The 19,576-nt window shown below is 40.5% G+C and overlaps 1 protein-coding gene across 1 annotated transcript; it reads right to left on the bottom strand.

Moving 5' to 3' along the window:
• Nucleotides 1-1,144: 1,144 nt before the first annotated feature.
• On the bottom strand, nucleotides 1,145-16,668 carry tgm1l1 (transglutaminase 1 like 1). Its single transcript, XM_047589731.1, has 14 exons — nucleotides 16,495-16,668; nucleotides 12,914-13,212; nucleotides 12,561-12,752; nucleotides 10,015-10,266; nucleotides 6,716-6,834; nucleotides 5,972-6,079; nucleotides 5,639-5,816; nucleotides 4,881-5,019; nucleotides 4,321-4,513; nucleotides 3,863-4,016; nucleotides 3,367-3,651; nucleotides 2,581-2,741; nucleotides 2,322-2,458; nucleotides 1,145-2,227 (listed from the first exon to the last, which is right to left on the bottom strand). The coding sequence occupies exons 2-14, from the start codon at nucleotides 13,209-13,211 to the stop codon at nucleotides 2,083-2,085; spliced, it is 2,361 nt and encodes a 786-aa protein (XP_047445687.1). The 5' UTR covers nucleotide 13,212; nucleotides 16,495-16,668; the 3' UTR covers nucleotides 1,145-2,082.
• Between the last annotated feature and the right edge of the window lie 2,908 nt (nucleotides 16,669-19,576).

Below are 19,576 nucleotides of genomic sequence, written 5' to 3'. Positions count from 1 at the left end.
CACTGACACACCTATGGTTTAAAGTGCTTCTGGAGAAGTTGAAAATGAAATGTTAACAGAAAATGCAGTTTTAGACTACACAACAATCTCAATATTTACCATCTCCTCACTAAAATTGACAGGATGCATAAATGTCACACTGAAAGATTTAATATCAAAACAACTAGCTGTAATGTAATGGAAGTGACATAAGATGCAGCCTTCTTCTCTACAGTCTTCAGGCTGGTTGACCTCTTTCCCGTTGAAAAGCAAGACAATTCTCACCCTCCTTTCCCCACCTTCTTCCATTACTCTGTGGTCCAGTTGTGATGCTCACATGCCGATTCTTAGTGCTGTCAGCGGTGTACAGGTTTCAGCATGGGTAGTCTGACTGGTCTATGTCTTGGCAGCACAGTACGTGACAAACTTTGATACACTGTGTACTCTGGCACCTTTCTATCAGAACATCATTAATCATCAATAATAATCAACAATAATCCTTTGTTTATTGTTGCCGCTTCACCTTGTTCCTTCCTTGGACCACATTTGATTGGTAACACGCCACAGGAGCTGCAGTTTAGAGATACTCTGACCCGGTCGTCTAACCGTCACACTTAAACTTGCTTTAATCCTTGCGCATTTTTCCTGCTTGTAACACATCAACTTCTGCCCACTAACAGATGCCTTGATAAAGAGATAATCAGTGTTATTCACTTCACCTGTGAGCGGTCATAATGTTATGTCTGATTGGTGTACATAGTGTTCATGTTAGATAACAGGGGTATTGTCACTGATATAATTATAATAATGATATGTTCTTTATGAACTCATCACAGCTATCCAGATCGGTGCAGTGAGGAACATAAGAGTTTCCTATGGAATATCCCAGTTTCATTCACTGCTTTTGCGTAGTGCCTGTTAATACACGAGTCACCCTGAGTGACGAAATGTGGCAAAGGTGTGTCACCCGCCTTACCTTGCACATCTGGAATTAGCCATGATTAAGTAAACCGTGTAAAGAGGACCAAACCTTTATATGGCAGACTGCTGCAATAAGTGGTTCTCTCTGTAGAGGTGGGATTACGTCATCCCATCCTCCCTCACCTCTAACCAGTAAGGGCTTGTCTAATGATGTATTGCAGAAAGTGACACTTGAAGACATGTTATTGTTTTAGTTTTATTATTGATACAGCATAGATGATAACAAAAAAATAAAATAAATGATATAGGTAGATAAATAGTATAAGGTTATTAACATAGTTTCCTTCACATTGTACTTTGAGTGCTGAAGGTAAAGAAACTAGACAATGTTAAAGCTGAGGTGACTTAAGGCCACTGAGGTCTGTTCAGATTTACATGTTTACTGCAGTAGACAGCAGGGCCGATGACAGTGTGAGTACATACAAATTAAGGTAAAACACACACCAGAAATACAAAGCATCATCCAGAGAGGAACACTTTGCATTTGAAAGTAACATTTCATTCTTAATGAGTGCTAATTAGTTGCTTTTTAAAATAAAGGAGGCGCAGGGGACTTTCCTATTTTAATATGTGTGTTCAATTGGTATGAAATACACCATAAATGAAGAACAGGAAATAAAAACCCCTAATGTATCCCTTTTTTTAAAAAAAATGTCAGCACCAACTTCAACTTCAGATCTTTCCCTTTCCCATTCATTCCACAGCCTCCCTTCATTTGAGCCATGTGAGCTTCATGTTGTCTGAATACTTTTCACATTATGACGAGCCATAAGAATATATTGTATTTACACAAAATGGTTGGACTTTCTGAACCTTCACGTGCTTTGTTCAGTGTCTTGAAATATTTTATAATATTTTAATACGACAGCTTTATGTGTTCAGGACACAAATACTTGGTAACACTAAAGCTCTTGGTTTTTCCTAAATACTGTCGCACACTTCTCCACAGCAAGGCTGATGTTTCAACAGATATTATTTAAAGTTAAAAAAATAATAATACTGATTATGCTACAGTTGTCTATTCATAGTTTTAGATTATCAAAGATTTCACCTAACTGAGACAGTTTAAGGTACGTGGCACACTTTATATAAGAGAAAGTAATTGCTATAGTTGCAGCACTCCTATTTTTCAAGAACAACAATGTCAGCCACTCCATGCACTTGTGTGAGCTGTTTACAGTCGAGGGAGGCCACCAGCTTCCTGGTCCCGGGTTGAATGGGGATGAAGTGCTCTGTCACTGTCACTGTGGAGTGACTGCCGACATCACTGAGGGGAGGAAGGAGGAGAAAAATGTTAGTCGAGGCGAGAAAATATGTAGGGGAGAAATAGACAGGCAGAAGATACGAGGAGGTGGTCTTACCCTATAACCACTTCATGGCCCTTCTGAAGGCCCAGGCCCTCCACTCTGAACACCACGTCCTTCAGTGTGCGAGGCAGGGGGTTGGTGAAGGTAATCTTGGCTGCCATCTCCTTACCAACCACAGCTTCTCCCACAGGCTGTCAGAAGACATAAATTAGTCAGGAGGGACAAAGTAAACCGAACAAGCTTCTCACAAATGAATTCATGCAGTTACAGCAACCTTAAAATGCTAATTATAAAATTCTAATAATAACCCTACCGCGATGATGAGGTCAGGTGTACGGAGCCTGAAAGTCGTCTGGTTGGCCAACACCTGCTTGGTCTCAGTGACTCTTCCAGCCAGGGTCAGCATCAGAGCTGCCTGGTCCACCAACTGGTTCTGGTACTGCTGATAAGGCAGGACCCACTCAATGGTCTTCTCTGTGGGGGGAAGTAAAGGGATGTGGTAAGTATACATTTAATTGTGCAAGTCATCCTTATTATTATATGAATGCTCTGACATTTGGGAATATGTGATGGAAATGAAAAGGTCAACAACACTATCTGTATGGTATATGTTAAACTACAGCCAGCATCTTCTTAGCTTAGCGTAGTTTAGCATAGCATAAACACTAGAAACATACAGCCTGGCTTTTTTTATGTGTGTAACTACACGTATAGCTACTGATTGTAACTTCAAAAGGCCCCTAGTAAAAACAACAGTTTGGCTACAACCTTTTCATCTGATGTGGCCTACTACAGCGTTTCATTTTAGCATTAACCTGCTGGAATTTCTTTTTTTTTTTGGCACTTGTCAACACAACACTGTTATACAGCATTATCACCTATTAACTTGAGAACACATGGTTTACATGGTTGATGATATCCCTTTTTAGCATTAGTGTACAAAAGGTTCAGAGGAATGAGAGTGGAAAAAAAAAAACAAAGTTGCAGGCCTTAAAAGCAACGGGTGAAAATTCTCTGTCACGTCTTTCACATATGACGGTTTAATTATTTGTGAAGTCTCTAGAAGTGCAAATTGATTAAAGCTCAGAAGAAATCCAACCTTCATTGGGCAAAAGCTCCACATGCATCTCGTCCTTCTTGATGGCGTTCTTCAGCACACCAGTGTAATACATGACAGCCACCTGGCTGTGCAGCGTTGTCCGGCGGGGCTGCGAACTCAGGTTCTTCACCACAATACTCAGCTGAGCATCGGCTCCCATCGTGGGGCCCTCACCCTCCATCTTCACCTCCACACACACATCCTCTGCTGCAGGTGTGGAGTAAACATCTGGCTTGCTGCCATAGCGACTAGCAGTCTCCACAGCGATGCGCTCTTCCTCCGAACCTGGTAGCAATAAAAGAAGGAGGAGGTGAGTGCATCTCATTAGATACAGCTCAGTCTTTCCAAACAAAGCAAACTTGAACATTGTACAGACATGTCAACAAACACTACTTATCAAGATAGTATCTGTTAGTGTAGAAATGATTCTGTCTGGTTCTTGGATAGCAATAAAAGGCAGATGTGCAGTTAGTCAAGTAAAATACCCCATCAGTACCTTCTGGATGTTTGTAGAGGTGTGTGATGTCTTCCCTCTTGTCTGACCCCACTGCTTTGGTGCTTATGCAGTGGCCAACAGCTTTCTTCTCACTGTGGATCTGGCTGAAGGTACCATCAAAGTTCCTCTGCCAGTAAATTTTATCACTATTGACCTGAAAGAAAAAAAGACCAGCTCAAGATCGGAGTTCATGAGACGTTCAGCCAAAATGTGCATCAGACTTATTATGTTATTCTGTCATTACAAAATGATGGGATTCAATTCTGGTTTTGCCTTGGTGATCAAAAAATGAATCGTATGTAATGCTACAAGAAAACTATTCCTGTATATCTATTATATGTTTGCCTGATTTCCAGCTCCAAGACCACCTTTGGAAATCCTAAATATTCAGTTTGGAAATGCATGGAATGCAATGGATAGGAACAAAATAACAAAGACGTCTTTTCCAGTGCTCTTACCTCAGCAAAGACAAAAGGCGTGTCGTGTTTGAGGTAAACTTGGCCAGAGCGGATGGCGTTGACAGAGGCAGGGCCACAGCGGAAGGTGCCCTGGCTTGTCTCCTGAGGAGTGGAGTCGACGGCCTGCCAGCCCCCGTTTCCAGGAGGCAGGTCTGGTCTGGCCATCCAGCAGTCGTTCCATACGTGGAAATTCCTATGGGTAGATAGGGTTTACGTGAGTAATTTGTTAACCACTTCTATTGGTCCTTTCAAAATGAAATAAAAAAAATAGCTTGGCATGGCCGGAGTTTTTACACTTTTACACAAGGTGAACTTAGCACACTTTTAGCATATCTAAGGGCGTTCTAAGGACACCAGTACCACTAGATCGGAGATAGCCATCAGATTAGTGAGATTGAGAGTAGATCATTGGAAGTGCTTGACGTCTCTGGGGTTTAAGGTTGGAGGGAATGATTCGGAGCAGATCTAAATATACGGCACATTCCTGAAGTACTGTATGGTTTAGCAGCAGGCCATTTTCATAGCAGGGTGCCCTGACCGTGCACACCTCCACATCTTACCAGACAGAGTCATTGTTGAGGACGTCGATCGGCTCCATACTCTCATCAAAATACACATCTGTTGTGAGGGATACATCAGTATCATGGGCAGACTGGAAGTTGGTCACACTGCGAGCAGGTATACCAAGACAGCGCAGCACTGAAAAGCAAGACAGACACACATAGATGAATAAAAACAGAACTGTCCTTTAATATTTGAAAATAATAAATTTAGCAGATAATAATACTTAAAGAATTTCTGCAAGGATGACACTGGAATGGTTCCTTAGTGTGTTATTATTCTGGTTGAATGAAAGCAACACATGGGGCTCTATCCGTGACAAAAGTAGGAGGTATGACGGGAATGTCTATGCGAGTTATTTTGGTTATATATGAGCTAGGACGTGCTATCAGGGGCACCGCTATGTGCTAAGGTCAGCTAGCTCTCATGTGAGGCTCCTTGCATGCACAAGCAATGAATGAAGTGTTTTGTGATGGAGTAACAGTTAGAGCTAATGAAAAGGGCCTGACAGACAGAGAGCCATGCTCACAAACATTTGGGAACTGGTAATTGAATTGAGATGACACTAGGGAAGTCTCTTGGATATTCTTTGTGGCTTTTTGATGTGCACAGACAGAACACACACATAATGTACGCTCCCTTCTCGTGCCAGAGAGCTCTCCACCTCCCGCTAAGCTTCAACCTGTCTCCATAAACACATCCTTCTCCTTCACCCTTTCTCTCACGCCAACAAGTGTGTGCGCCAACAGTTCCTCACCTGTTGTAGTGACCCCAGAGAAGACCCAGCACTGTCCGTAGGACACGGGCGTTCCATTGGAGGAGTGGTATTTCCTCAGGATTTCCACGCTGCTGCTCCATGCGGCAGGAGACACTCCATCAGAGTAGTTCCCTGACCAGTTCCCAACCAAGACACCAAAGTCATCCTGAGCGTTTATCTGAAAAGAGAATCAATGAATTTGATTAAGCATTCAGGTTGGTTTGCTTGCAATGATGTTTTTTCTTTTCTTTTCAAAAATCCTTGCTACAGACCTGAAAATAACAGTGGATAGTAAGACTCTTTTTTTCCATGTTTTGATGCTTATTAACTCACCATAGCAGATATGACTCTGACCACATTGATGGGATCGCCTCGACCAGACGGAGGCATGTCACTTTTCTCAAGGATGAATAGACACGCATCCAGTACTCCTTCATGAAACTGCAGCAAAGAAAGGGGAAAAAAGACTAAATTCTACAATTAAACTCCTAAAATGAAACTGGAGACTGAGCTCTATGAGAGTATAGTGGCAGAGACACCGAAATTATAGTAGGAACTTTGTGTTTGCAAAGGAGCGTCTTTGTTGCGAAAGATTTTAGGTCATAGCCATAGTGATGCAGCAATTTAGAGAATAATCTTGTCAGCTAAAGTTCATTTCCAATGCTCTGTACTGAAATGCCAGAAAAAGATTGAATCCTTGCTGTTTTCACTCTTAACAAGTACTACCCTTGTAGTCAAAGCCTGCTATATTTGTTTCCTCTGTGACATTGTTTTCCACAAACCTTGTAAAAACACACAGTTGTTCCACTGTTTTTTTTGTGTGTGTTTTGTCCCACTTACGACAACCGGCAAGTATTCACTTATGGACCAAATGTGGTCTAATGCTAGCGTGAATTGTCAGCTCTTCCATAATACAGGCATAATACATACAGCTGCAATAAAACTGTAGTGTTTGGGAACCAGTGTTAAACAGTAAAAAAATGGAACATACAGTACAACCTCAAGAGTGGCAAGTCTTAAGATGATGTAACAAGCTACAGCATGTTTCAGTCACATCTTGTTTTATGTATTCCATACCTGCCCAAAGTTCCATGTACGGGCACCGATCTGTTTCTCAGTGCCGTAGTAAATCCTCCCAGTGTCATTCAGCACATACTCCTTCCTCTCTTCCTCGTCATCCAGGAACACGGTGTCCTCTGCAATCAAATGAAACACATTATTGCAATACATCTCCACCTTTGAGAGTAGTTTATCCAGCACTGTACACACGTTCTTATTTTTCTATGTTATAACTAAAGTTCAATCCAATTAAAGCATCCTTGGCACGGAATACAAGGAAACCTTTGTGTGTAGGCCTTTAGGAAGAGTTTGTCTTCCTCCCTGTCTGTGAAAGTGACCTCTCCAGTGACTTAACCACTTAAGAATGTGATTTCTTTTCACATTTTACAAGAGCATGTCCCACAGGCCAGGAAATGGTTAAGAAACACAATGACACCATGGACCTTGCAGTGGGGCCACGCATTTGTGGGAAACAGCTTGTTTTGTGTGACATCAGCGCTACAGACAAGGGTGTGCCCCTCTCGTAGGAGCTTCACAAATCTTTGTATATCCTCTCCTCTCCCTTTTTATCCCTTGATGTCGCAACCATGACTACCCGTGGGTGGAGAAAATCAACTTGACAAATAAAAAGAAAAGGCTGGCTGTTTTAGAGTATTTAAGATAGGCATGAGAAAAAACAAGTGGAAGGAAGGGGGGGTAGACTGAGAGAAAGAGGGGAAGTTATGCTTGGAAGAGAACAGGGCGGAGGAAGAGAGAGCGAAGCACAGCATAGTGTCTTGAGAGTTTACAGGAGAAGGCAGAGGGAGTTGAAGCTGACAGCATCTTGCAGTTGTTATAACTGTGGTTTTCACTTCTTACTGAAAATTCCTGAGAGGAACTAACACACAGGAGGATATGGAGGAGGAGGCCAGCAGAGACGAGAGTGATGGGGTTATCGAGTGAGGGTGAGGTCAGCACATAGCAAGACTGGAGCTGGGTGGGAGAGGCATAAAACTGGAGGAAATACACATGGAGGCAGTAAAAGCGATGCCGAGGACAGGCTGCCAGCTGCAGGGATTACTCTGAAGTTGCCCCGTGGCGTTTTATACAGTAATTGTAGGATTTTGACTTTTATGAGCGTGAGGCAGAGATTGGTCTCGGGGAAAAAGAGATTGAAAGAGGGAAGAGGAGATTGGGCACTCTGCCAAGAGCAGCAAACCCATAATGAAAGACGGACAGTCTTCCTTATCAAATCCAGATCCACGTTTTGTTTTGTTTTTTATTCTGCTGCGTTGCACCTCTTTCTGTCAAATATCCTGTCTGGATAATTTGCAAAACTCAGGCAAATAGACAATGGACCTCATTTCCTAATGCTTTCTTTACTGAATAAAAGAATAGTACACAGAATAAAAACTAAGCCGACCTCTGTTTGCTTTTTAAATATGCCAGAAACAAGAAAATACTGATAAATCCCACCAAACCTTTTCATTTGTACATAAGCACCGTTTCAAACACAAGGAACTACTATCTGTTGGTCAAAAAAGACTGTAAAGGTAGTAAAAACAGCTGTACCAAATATACCCATTTGCCAGTTCAACAACAGTACTGCACTAAATCCTCCGACATGACTGTTAACTAATGTTGAGTTTATGTTGAAACTGCATCAGGAAAGTGGTAATGCTCATTCTAGAGGATGTAGTTCGTGTTTTCTGTTATTTACCCTAGCCTCTGACAAACAAAATAATAGACATATGTTTCAGTACTACTTAAGGGTCATTACTGTGGTTATCACAAAGAGTCCATATGAATGGCCTCCTCCTCTGGTTTTCAGAATGTTTCATTGTAACTGGAAATTTTCAATAAGGATTGAGTTCACAAGTTGTGACATGTGTGCTGATATTTTCATAAATGGTTGAATTAGCTTTCCTTAGCCAGACTGTTGTTACAAGAATATAATTATGGTAACATGCCATTTGGATTTCATTAAGAGGCATGATTCAACCCATACAGAGATAAAAACATCACATAAAGCCTATCCAAATGATTAATTGCCTTCACAGACCTGAGCTTAATCAGTTCCCAATGGAGGGTTTCCAGACCAGCTCTCTACCACAAATCCTTTGTGGGTGTGGGAGGTAAAGGCTCCTAGACTCCAGCAGTTACCTATTAGCACTTTTCTCACAACCTCTGACTCAGCCAAACAGTTTGAATGTCATTTTGTTTACACAGCTTCCCATGTGATAACCACAAGCCCACGAGTTCCATTTGAAGGAATCATCAGAAATGCCTTTTAACAGCAGCTAGCATGTGTTATATATCAAGTTAGCAATTTGGTACATTTAAATGAGCATTTGGGTCACATGTTCTGTGTGACAATGTTCACGTTTATCTTATTGTTGCAAAACTTAAAAATTAGCCTTCTTCTCTCCAGGCTAAGTCAGAAACGTAACTCATAACAAGTGTAACATTTGTGTGGACTAAGTTGGAAATGTGCAGCAGTATGGAAAACTGTCAGTTGTGCTCATCTGACCTGGGAACACTTTGCCTATTCTGACTGCTGAGTTAGCACAAATGTCACAGCCTCTCAGCTGTCTACACTGTGTGGAGATTCTATACAAATGGACTTTCTCTTTTATGTTTTTACGTACAATGTACTTAATTTACTAAAAAAAAATGACTATAAAAAATTTTTGAAATTGTCAAGAAGTTGTGCAGAAACTGTAGGTTTGTTTTTTTAAAATCTCCTTTTATCGCGTTTCCAAGGTCACAATAATTTATGTATAAACAAAAGTTAACATCGATATCTGTACAGACACTTTATAAATGAGGCAGCTCCATATCTCTTTTATCTGACAGACAAACTATTTTGATGTTAAATGTAGCTGAAAGCACTGCTTACGGGCCTAACCATGTATGCCAGAAATCTTGAATGGGAGCCAGTGGAGTTACATAACTCCAACAGTCACACACACACTCATGCTTTGGCTATTTGATAGACAGCATGGATTCTGCTGGCCTCCCTCACCCACGTGCAACATTGTATCAGGCCTCCTCTCAGAGATTAAATGACTAAACAGACATTTGTTATCAGATTGATAGCAGTTCTAGGAAATGAGCTGCTCCAGATTGTTTTTCTCACAGAGTTTTTTTTAAAGTATTCTATCTCAAACTTAACATTAATCCAGACAGTATATATAACACCACCTGTTTTTCATTTCTTCATTTTTACTACTCTTATCACATGGCCATGACTCAATTTCTTTCTGTGCTGTTTCGTACATTCCTGCCCTCAGTCAATGTAAACCTTGCTCCCGGTTCCCGCTCCACTACCAGCTTACCTTCACACCAGGGGTTGAAGAGCATGGTGACAGTCTTGCCGGAGTTGTGAGTAGTTGCAGCCCCGCCTTTCAGAGTGCAAGTTGTCACGGTGAGCCCATAGAGCCCAATCACAGCATCAGCCGGAGAGTTGACGGACAGCTTGATCTTGTTGCCGTTCTGCTCTGTGATCTTTGCCTCCCAACATTCATCCTCCAGGTGCTCCACTAGTGGAATGATGGCGTGGGTGCCTTTAGACACCAAAGGCAAGGGTCCTGCACGAGAGAGGTGATATTGTCAGACACACACTGAATGGTGCACAAGAAAACACGAACAAAACGCAAGTACAAAAAAAGAAGAAGCACCAAAAACATCAAAGATTACAAATCAAAGACAGATGTACTGCAATTTCTCTCATGTTCTGTCTTAGAAGGGACTGTACCATATGCTTTTCTGAATTTATGTTCACATTTCTACCTGATTAAATTAAAATTTCGACATTGTGCAACATGCATTTATATGTTTGCAAAACTGTATTTAAGGACATTAATAGCACAAAAGTACAGGAGATTGTTGCTAGGATTAACAAAAAGCAAACACATTCTGAAGCATTCTTCTCATTTCCAGCTTGGTTGCATGAAATTAAAATGGAACTGCTGTAAATTACAAGAACAGTAAATATTTAAATACAAAATTTAATACAAACTTGAAATAAATACTAATACTTTTCTTTCAGTTGTCTGTAAAGATAAAATATATTTGAAAAACATTTTGTGTCATCTGTGGGACTGAAAATGCAGATCTCATTGCAACATGTAGTTAGACTCGAGTTAGAGTAATTGTTAGTCTGATCCAGAGGATGACAACAATAACAAAGTGCAAGACATATGCATCGCAGCCTTTGACCTGGCTATGCACAGCTTCTCTGAGTAAACACATTTCTGAGGCTTGGAAGACCTTCATCACTGCACCACACGCACTTCCCTGTAGAAAGCGAAGCACAATTGTGCTTGTATTGTTTTCCCTCAAGCTAGATGAAGATGTACTGGATGCACCCTGTGGCACCCTGCTGGGTTGCCATTTGCTGAAACAAGTACGGAGTTGAAGAAACCATTGTTCTCCATCTGACAGCATTCTACCTCCGTCACCTTTTAGGGCTTATTCAAAAGGAAATCAATGAAAAACACTAAATCTTTAAATAAATCATATAATATGGATGACTGCTTTTAGTGCACTTTTTTGTGCACTTAACATAACCTTTCCCCAGAAAATAATGGTTATTACATCCTGATGAGTAAGCCTGAAAGTAAGTCAGATACTCCCTTACAATAAAGCCTGTCTAAGCAGCAGGTGACATAAAGTCACTTCTGTGTGGTGATGTAATGACCATTTATTCCCAGCCATGCAGTATGAGGCCTGCAAATACCAGAGGGAGGTGTCCGGTGTCCTGGGGTCTGGAAACTGTTAACGCTGTGGGCCAGTGGGTGGAATCCAAGACTTGTGGTGTAGCTCTGGCTGAAGAGCTGCTCGATTTAAACATGGCAGCTCTGCATAGCATTTTTACCATGTTTCCCATACTCTGAACAGTTAGTGGCTTGACCCTTTGTGTTTACATGTGCAAGTATGATTGGTAAAAGGGGCACTCAGCAATTTTACAAATGCTCATGGATAATGGCACTCATGCTGTGAAAACAGTTGTAAAATGCCTTCAGAGAGTCTAGAGCAGCGGTTCCCAGGATTTGTTTGTATTGTATGACGTATAACACAAACTCATTAAATAAGCCATTGAACATATTTATCCACAAAGCTAGCATTAGCTGTTTCAGTTGTTTATATAGGCTATTACTTTTAGCTAACAGCTATTCAATACTTTATCTTCTAACTGTACTTAACTATTTCAACCATTGCCTACACTTTATGCTAACTTAGCTATTTTATGATTCTATCTATTCTATTCTATCTATTTAACCAATACTTTAGGTAACAGCTATTTAAAAACTATTGCTTAGATACACTAAGCTGTAGTATTTCAGCTGTTCGTTATTTCATCCTCCAACATAGCTAGATGAAATATTTATCGACTGCTTTCAGCTGACAGCTCGCTATCTTTCAGCCACACTTAGCTACTTTAACCTTTTATTTATCCATTTTGATAACTGGGATGTTTAATATGCTTTTCTATTACTGCTATTTATAGGTATTCTCACAATTTCCTGTCCATTAATTTAGCCACTGTTACTTAAGGCTATAAACCACTTAACCACTGGTCTTCTTATTTCAATTGTTCAAGTTACTATCAGTACGTTTTAACTATTTCACCTTTTTATTCTTTACTTTTATTCTTTACGTTTTACCTTTTCACCATTTGCCCATTAGGCTACTTCACTTGCAGCGAATTTAGACTCTGATATTGCACAACAATGACTTTTTTCTGCCTTAAGCCATTTGATGAAACACAGTATATGTTCTAGGATATACATTCATTCTTGGTCCCACCACCACTTTGTAAAGAAAGAGGAGACTTCTGGACACCAACACTATTTCTTAACCATCTATATGTGTCTCGTACCAGTTTTTAGGTCCAGGTGCAGCTTATCGGTGTCAGCATTGAATGGTCTGTTTAGCTCCAGCTCCATCTGGAAGGTCTGTCCTCTACGGATGATCAACTCATCGCCATGATACATGTCAGTGTGATGCTCCCGTCGATTCTGACCCGTCTTGGAGCTCAGAAGGTCCACCGAACTCACCGACAGTTTAATTTCTGAGAGGAAACATAAGTATGTGACTGTGATGCTGCAGCCAATGGTGTTTGTTGAAAATACATCCTTCCTTTATGCACAGTGTAATAATCCAAAAACTTTGCATGGAGCTGGACTAAAATTATTTTTTATTTAACTGTTAAATAAAAGTCAGAGACATTACCTTCCATTTCCTTTGCCTCTCCATTCTCAGTGGGCTCTGGGACCGGGGCCGGGGCAGGGTCAGGGTCAGGGGTCAGGATTTTGGACAATTCTACCTTATCTGTAATGTCACGAGAAGTGCTATTCTGGCGCTTACAGCAGCACGGGCACATCTTCCTGAACCAGCGACGGCAGCCTCCCTCCTCCTGCTTCTTCTCTCCATTCTTGTGAATGGTCAGCTCTACCCTGGTGGGGGGCGCTGCTCCAGGGAAACGCCCAATCTCTGATGTGGCTCTCACGGTCAGTCGCTCACCTGGCATGCTGAAAGACAATTCACAAAAAAAAATAATCAAATTTTTGTACCAAACTCAGGACAGTTGTGGAGAATTGCAGTAACTAGTGGTACGAGGTCATTAGAGAAGCGCTGTGCCACAGAACATTTCATTCTGATGTGAAAATCCAAACATCTCTCCAGTTTTCTATTCTTTGTATCTCTCAATCAAGAAACAGTAATTACAGTTTTATTTTTTTTCTCCCACAATAACCACATATCTCATTTGGAACTGACAATTTCCCAAAGCATTCTAGGGTATTTAGCTGTTCAGCCCTACTAGGTACATTCCCTGTTTGATTTAACATAACTTCTTACAGCTGGAATCCATCTGCTGCACCCCAGCTGCAGCTGGAGAGTAATGTTGTTTTGGCGCTTGTTGTGTGTGCACATACGCCGTGGGGGTAGGTGTACAGTACTCGTACACCATGTGGACATTTATCAGACTGCCACACCCCAACCCTCACACACTGCACTAATAACCACAGGGGAATAAGATCATTTGTTTCACTGTAGATAAGCATGTCCTTCCTCCCCATCCCCACATTTTTAGCTCGGGTTCAAATGTCAGACACTGAATAGGAATGCTGGGAAAGTGAAAAATAAATAAACTGTTGAGGAGACTTAGATTGCTGAAAGGCTGACAGAGGAGGATTTCCATGTTACCCCCTCCCCTCTCTTTTTTTTTATTCTCTCCATCTGCATCTTGTCTCAATCAGAACATGAAAGCCACAGAGGCTGCAGGGCTCGCATGCAAAAATAAATCTATTTTGCCCAAACATTTAAGTGCCGGTGATTTTTTTTTATTTAGCTCTCGTAAACCACCCATGAATCCCTAATGAGTTGCAGTAATGTACACAGTCAGGAGAAATACAGCATTGCTAAGTAAACATGTAAAGGGGAATTATTGTTTATAGAGTGTTTGCTCTCATTTCTACCAACACCCTTTGCTGAGTTTCATCTCCCTTAGTGCTGTTGCCACTCCTGAAGCAGTAAGGTTGCACATGTATACGTATCTCCAGCTCTAGTTCATTTTATCTATATAAGTTCAGCTAATGTTATAATCAATGGTAATCATAATAATAACAATACATTGACTTGACAGACAATTGAATGTTAAACGACTGATGGTAAAACTAATTAAAAGGAAGCTAGCTAGGATGAATGGAGAAATGTGCAGTGGTATTATAAAGCACAGCCACAAATGCAGCAGATAGATTTACAGTGCAGGTGCAGGAAGTTTTTGCCATTTTTCAGTCAGCACCTTGGCTTCCACTCAGTGTATAAACAGGATTCAGTAGCACAGTGAACCTGAAACGTAATCTTTAGTAAAGCTGAAGATATGGTCCTTAACTTGTACGGTAATGTTAGGTTACGTCAGTAGGGTAGTAGTAAGTTAGAAAGCACACTTTTGGTTTGGCTGGCTGTCACCACTGTATATATTTCATCCTACAGGGTATATATTTGTTCTAGTTTTAAAAACTAACTTTCAGCTTTACTTTTAGCTGAACAGAGTGGTGGCTCTTGAATAGCAACATGAGGTGTCATCTGAAGAATCTTACCGCACAATTCACAGCAGCAACAGTCTTTGATAAAGGCTGCTTTACCATTGATTTTCATGTTTAAATATTTGCCCTTAGGAGGCGTATCAAACATACAGATTCAGAGAAAAAAAAAAAACAGTGATAGTGAAGCAATGCGGCAGAGTTCAAAGAGCAGGCAACAGCTGAGGAAGAGGTGGTGGGGAGGCACACCTCGCGGTTTCAAAGTCTGCAACTGAGAAGAATGTATGTGTGTGTGTGTGTGTGTGTGTGTGTGTGTGTGTGTGTGTGTGTGTGTGTGTGTGTGTGTGCGTGTGCGCACGTTTTACAATATGATACGTGACATTATGTTAAGCTTCAGAGTTCATCTGCTGGTCGGAAGATTTCCCCTCCCTTCACTGGTTTCCAAATCATCACAATTCATATGAACTGTGAGCAACAACAATGGACCAAATCAGCTTTATGTTTTGAAACGTGGTCTCCACCCTAAACTGAAGTCACTCCCTGACCCTGTAAATTCTAAAGAAAAGAAAAGAAAGAAAGAAAGAAAGAAAAAGAGGAACTAAGAAAGTAAAATACTCTATACGTTTATAGACATTCACAACCTTGTGTTAATTTAACTTCTGTTTCGATACCAACTTGCACTCGTGGGAGCAACATACACAGTTAGGATGTCAAAAGCAACGTGCAATTGACCAAAAAACACAGGGAATATTGGCTCTTTCAAAATATAAGAACTGAGCAAAGGTATTTTGTTTTTTATTTTTATTGCGTTAGCAATTTGTGTCAGCGTTATCTCACCACTGCACCTAGGTGGCCCAAAATTGGCCAATTAAAGAGAACCACTGAACCCCTTAAAACCATGAAAAGCCACCCCACAAGTCTATTTCTTGGCAGCTTTGCTCTTCCCTCACACTTTGATGCACATACTAAAATGGGTCTCTAATACAGGCATCAGCCAAGCTTGACACACACACACACACACACACACACACACACACACACACTCACACACACACACACACACACACACACACACATTTCATTTCCTGTGTGTCATGCCCATCCCTCTACAGTTCTACAGTCAGTTTGTGTTGGTATACCTTTACTGGCTCCTTGAGATAAATGCAAAAACAACAACATCAGACTTCCATAGCTTTTTTGTCTGGTCACGTGGGTCTCATGTAAAAGTTGTTGATCAAATTAATAAAAATAATACTGTAATGTTAATTTGTAAATGTAAGAAAGAAAGAAAGAAAGAAAGAAAGAAAGAAAGAAAGAAAGAAAGAAAGAAAGAAAGAAAGAAATTGTCAAATGCACACCCTGACAAATGGAGTGACTAGCTGATTGGTCACCAACCCACAAGGCTGAAGACATGGCAATGCCTAAACTAAGTGATTATGGTTTTAAGTGAACTACGAAAATGCTTATCTGTAGTTTAACTGTTGCTGGAAACCAACCAGATGTGATGCCAAAAAAAAGTTTCCCATGTCCAATAAACTTCACCAGAGTTGCAAGGCATCAAATGAAAGATGGGTGCTGGTGTTAAATATGTGGAACAAGAGCAAATCTTAAACTGTCCCGTTAAAAGATGTGAGCGTCCCTCTATCTGTGAAGAAGCGCCAGCTGCAGAAAGTAACCGAAAGCAAAAAACCGCTACCTCATGCGCGCACGAATTTACATGTGTTTTTACAGAACAAAAAGAGAAGTATAAAAGAGTAGTGGGCTTACATTATCTGTGTGGTTTCTTCTTTGGACCGGTGGTGAAACTTCTGCTGCGCCTTGAGTAATTATCGCTTAGTCTATGAAAAAGTTTTGAAAACTTTACTATGGTCTTGCTCTGCTCTTGGACCGGAGTTCTTAAATGCGTGTCCTGGAATGTACTGCGCCACTTTAAACTGATACACACCCCTCTTCCTCACGGCTCAACCCACCCGCCCCATCCTCTGAAATGAGCTGAAGTTCCCCACTCCCACTACGGGGTCCTCCTCTTAGATGCGCTTTGAGTCACAAAGCGCATGTATCATAACCAATGTTTAATGGTGCACTTCGTAATAACAGACGCGTAGAGGAAGAGTGAGGAGAGAATGGTAGTTATGCAATCCTTAACACTACTTTTTTCCGACACAGGAAGGGAGTGGAAGCTGGCACAGAGTGGAGAAAGATAAGGACCTTATGCTTGAATTTAGTTAAAACCAGTAGCCTTAATGTCAGCGTTAAAAACCAACCAACTTTTGCACATGTAAGTTCAAAGAACTATTAATACACTATAAGACAAACTCATCCAAATAATACATGTTCCAGAAACTTATGACCTTTGGACCAAAATAACCACAATTTGGCTGACATGTGCTTATTCTGTCTTGACTCTTCGGTCCCCTTCCAGTAAACCCTGTGTTGCTAGATCTCACTTCCTCTTTTGGTTCTTCACTGGAGATTTAGACGTATACTCAAATGACCCATTTACTCTGACCTCTGATCATTTCAATATTCCTATTCAAGTCACACCATAAGCTCAAGCCCCCTCATGACAAGGCCACGGTGAGAAGTCATGATTTGAAATGTAGCGTCACAGTGCCCAAACAGGTATGTATTTGACTACTCAGTAAAATCAAAAGATGATGAAATACTGGTTTTATGCTACCTGCTTCATTCAAAGTGCACCAGCAACTTTGTAGTTTTCCCAGGGACCCTAGCTAGTGAAGTCATGTCTGATCGGTGCTGACGATGATACCATGCAATCTGAAGCACAGATGCAAATATTAAAAAAAAAAAAAAAAAAAAACAGCCTTCCTTTATAGTCCCAGTTGAAGGATCATTGTAATAATCTGGTAGAGAACCTGTCTCCCAGATCATCTCTGAGGCTGTGCTAAGGCTTTGCAATAAAAGTTAATATGATTGCCATGACAATGCTAAACTGCACATATTTGGCAGGTATACGGTTTGCCATCACCATATTAGTTAGGTGTAAGATTTGGCTAATCTTCTCTAATTACCACTAAACCCAAAGAACAGCTGAGGTTTACACTAATGTCATTGGGGTAATTTTTTACAAGTTTCTAACAATTCCAACAAGAGGGACAACTTGGATCTAATAATGGTACTAAAGGACAAGTCAGTGAACAACCAAATTAAACATTTCACTGCAGTTTGCAAAATAATCATGATAGTTAAACTCAGGGTGGATGAGAAGAAACCAGGGTATTTCCAAATTGCCTATACAAAAGTACACAGTGGTCCACACTCATATTTTTGAGATTTTGGTGTGGAGTGACTTTTTCCTCAGTTCAGTCACGTTAACTGCTATGATGCTGCATGTGTTAAGGTTTGCTTTGTGCAAGGGGTGGCTGAAAGATAATCAATGCTCTGTCAGCCAAACAGATGAAACTGTCTATTCTGGTGCCGCTGGATGGTGCACTATCTCTTGCCACATGGACGAGGGTGAAGGGTCAAGGAGTCTGGGTCCCAGCGAAATGTGGAGAAGATGTTGGTGGCAACGATAAAAGTACCATATGGCACAAATACAATACAAGTTTTAAATTCTGTCAAGGATTTACTGTAAAAACAGGAAACCATCTCATCTTTTTTTTATCTAGTGACTATAGGTTTACACATAAATGGGACAGAGCCCATGATAATTATTTTGCTACATCTGATGATCTCATGTCATTGCTGTTACCAATGAAAATGTCTACTGTGAAAAGACAATACTTGAGTGAATAGTTGATATTTTGTCAAATGTATTATTCATATAAATAATTTGTATATAAGTTTTTCACTTAGAGCCATGCATAAGTTATTTTTCTCACGACTATTTGTATTTGTGAAAAATGCAGACCATTTATTGTGGATGCTGCTGGCTTGACGCTGGTGTGATAAATGGCTCGAGCAGCATTTGCTGCTTCTGCCGAACGGTGGGCGTGAGAGGAAACACAAAGGTGACTTGGGTTCTCCGAGGATCGGAGTATAACAGATGAGATAGGGTCCTGGCTCTCACTATGCATGGGAAACCAAACAGCCAGCAGTGCGCCAAGTGAAGGTTCCTGACTGTGAGAGACACGAAAGTGTCTCACAGTATGTACAAAGTACCCTTTAATTTTAACTAAGCACAAACAAATATAGCAATGCAACAAATGACTGCTGTTTATTATATGTAAAAGCTAATCAGTATGCACATGGATTTTTCTCTGCAAACATACAGTGGTAGACTAATATTACCACTGTGCCGGGGAATGTCAGTGAGAATAGCTCTGGTATGTGCTGTATTGACATGTCTCTGTTAAATAATAACCAAGTTCCTCTGACGTTTTCTGTAAGGACGAACAGAAAATTCTTATTATTTAAAATAAAATTAAAAAAAAAATGGAAAGAAATACAGCAGGTTCCATATGTCCATGTGATGCAAACGTCACCATCAAAACAACGAACAATCATATAAATACATTTTAAAGCAGGACATTAAACTTATAGGGTGTAACATGTTAATTATTATTATTATTATTTTAACTTTACACTAGGCTAAGCTAAGGAACTATTTGTTGTAGCTTAATTAACAGGCAGCTTTTGCACACATGGATGAAATGGTTAAATAAAAGTAGTCTACCCAAACAAATGAAAATAATACACAACACATTAAACTGACATGCTAATTCATATTTTTTTTTAATCTTCCTGCTAGGCTACTCTAAGACAGGCTACTTGTTGCTTAAAAATAGACATAGCCAGCTTAGCATCAAGAAAAGAGAAAGCTCCCCTTTCTCCCAGTTTTCATGCTGCTTTTTTTTTTTCTGTTAACCAGTTACTGACAAACTGC

The sequence above is a fragment of the Mugil cephalus genome, chromosome 7 (genome assembly GCF_022458985.1).
Source record: "Mugil cephalus isolate CIBA_MC_2020 chromosome 7, CIBA_Mcephalus_1.1, whole genome shotgun sequence".
Classification (NCBI taxonomy): domain Eukaryota; kingdom Metazoa; phylum Chordata; class Actinopteri; order Mugiliformes; family Mugilidae; genus Mugil; species Mugil cephalus.
The sequence above is the reverse complement of the archived record's forward strand: the minus strand, read 5'-3'. Positions and strand labels throughout refer to the sequence as shown.

Bases quoted from the DNA above. Each gene is read 5' to 3' on its own strand.
- tgm1l1 (XM_047589731.1), bottom strand. From the start codon at position 13,211: ATGCCAGGTGAGCGACTGACCGTGAGAGCCACATCAGAGATTGGGCGT. The intron at 6,080-6,715 runs GTATGGAATACA...TCTTTGCTGCAG, and splicing joins GTACATGGAACTTTGGGCAG to TTTCATGAAGGAGTACTGGA. The intron at 2,228-2,321 runs GTAAGACCACCT...TCCTCCCCTCAG, and splicing joins GGCCATGAAGTGGTTATAGG to TGATGTCGGCAGTCACTCCA.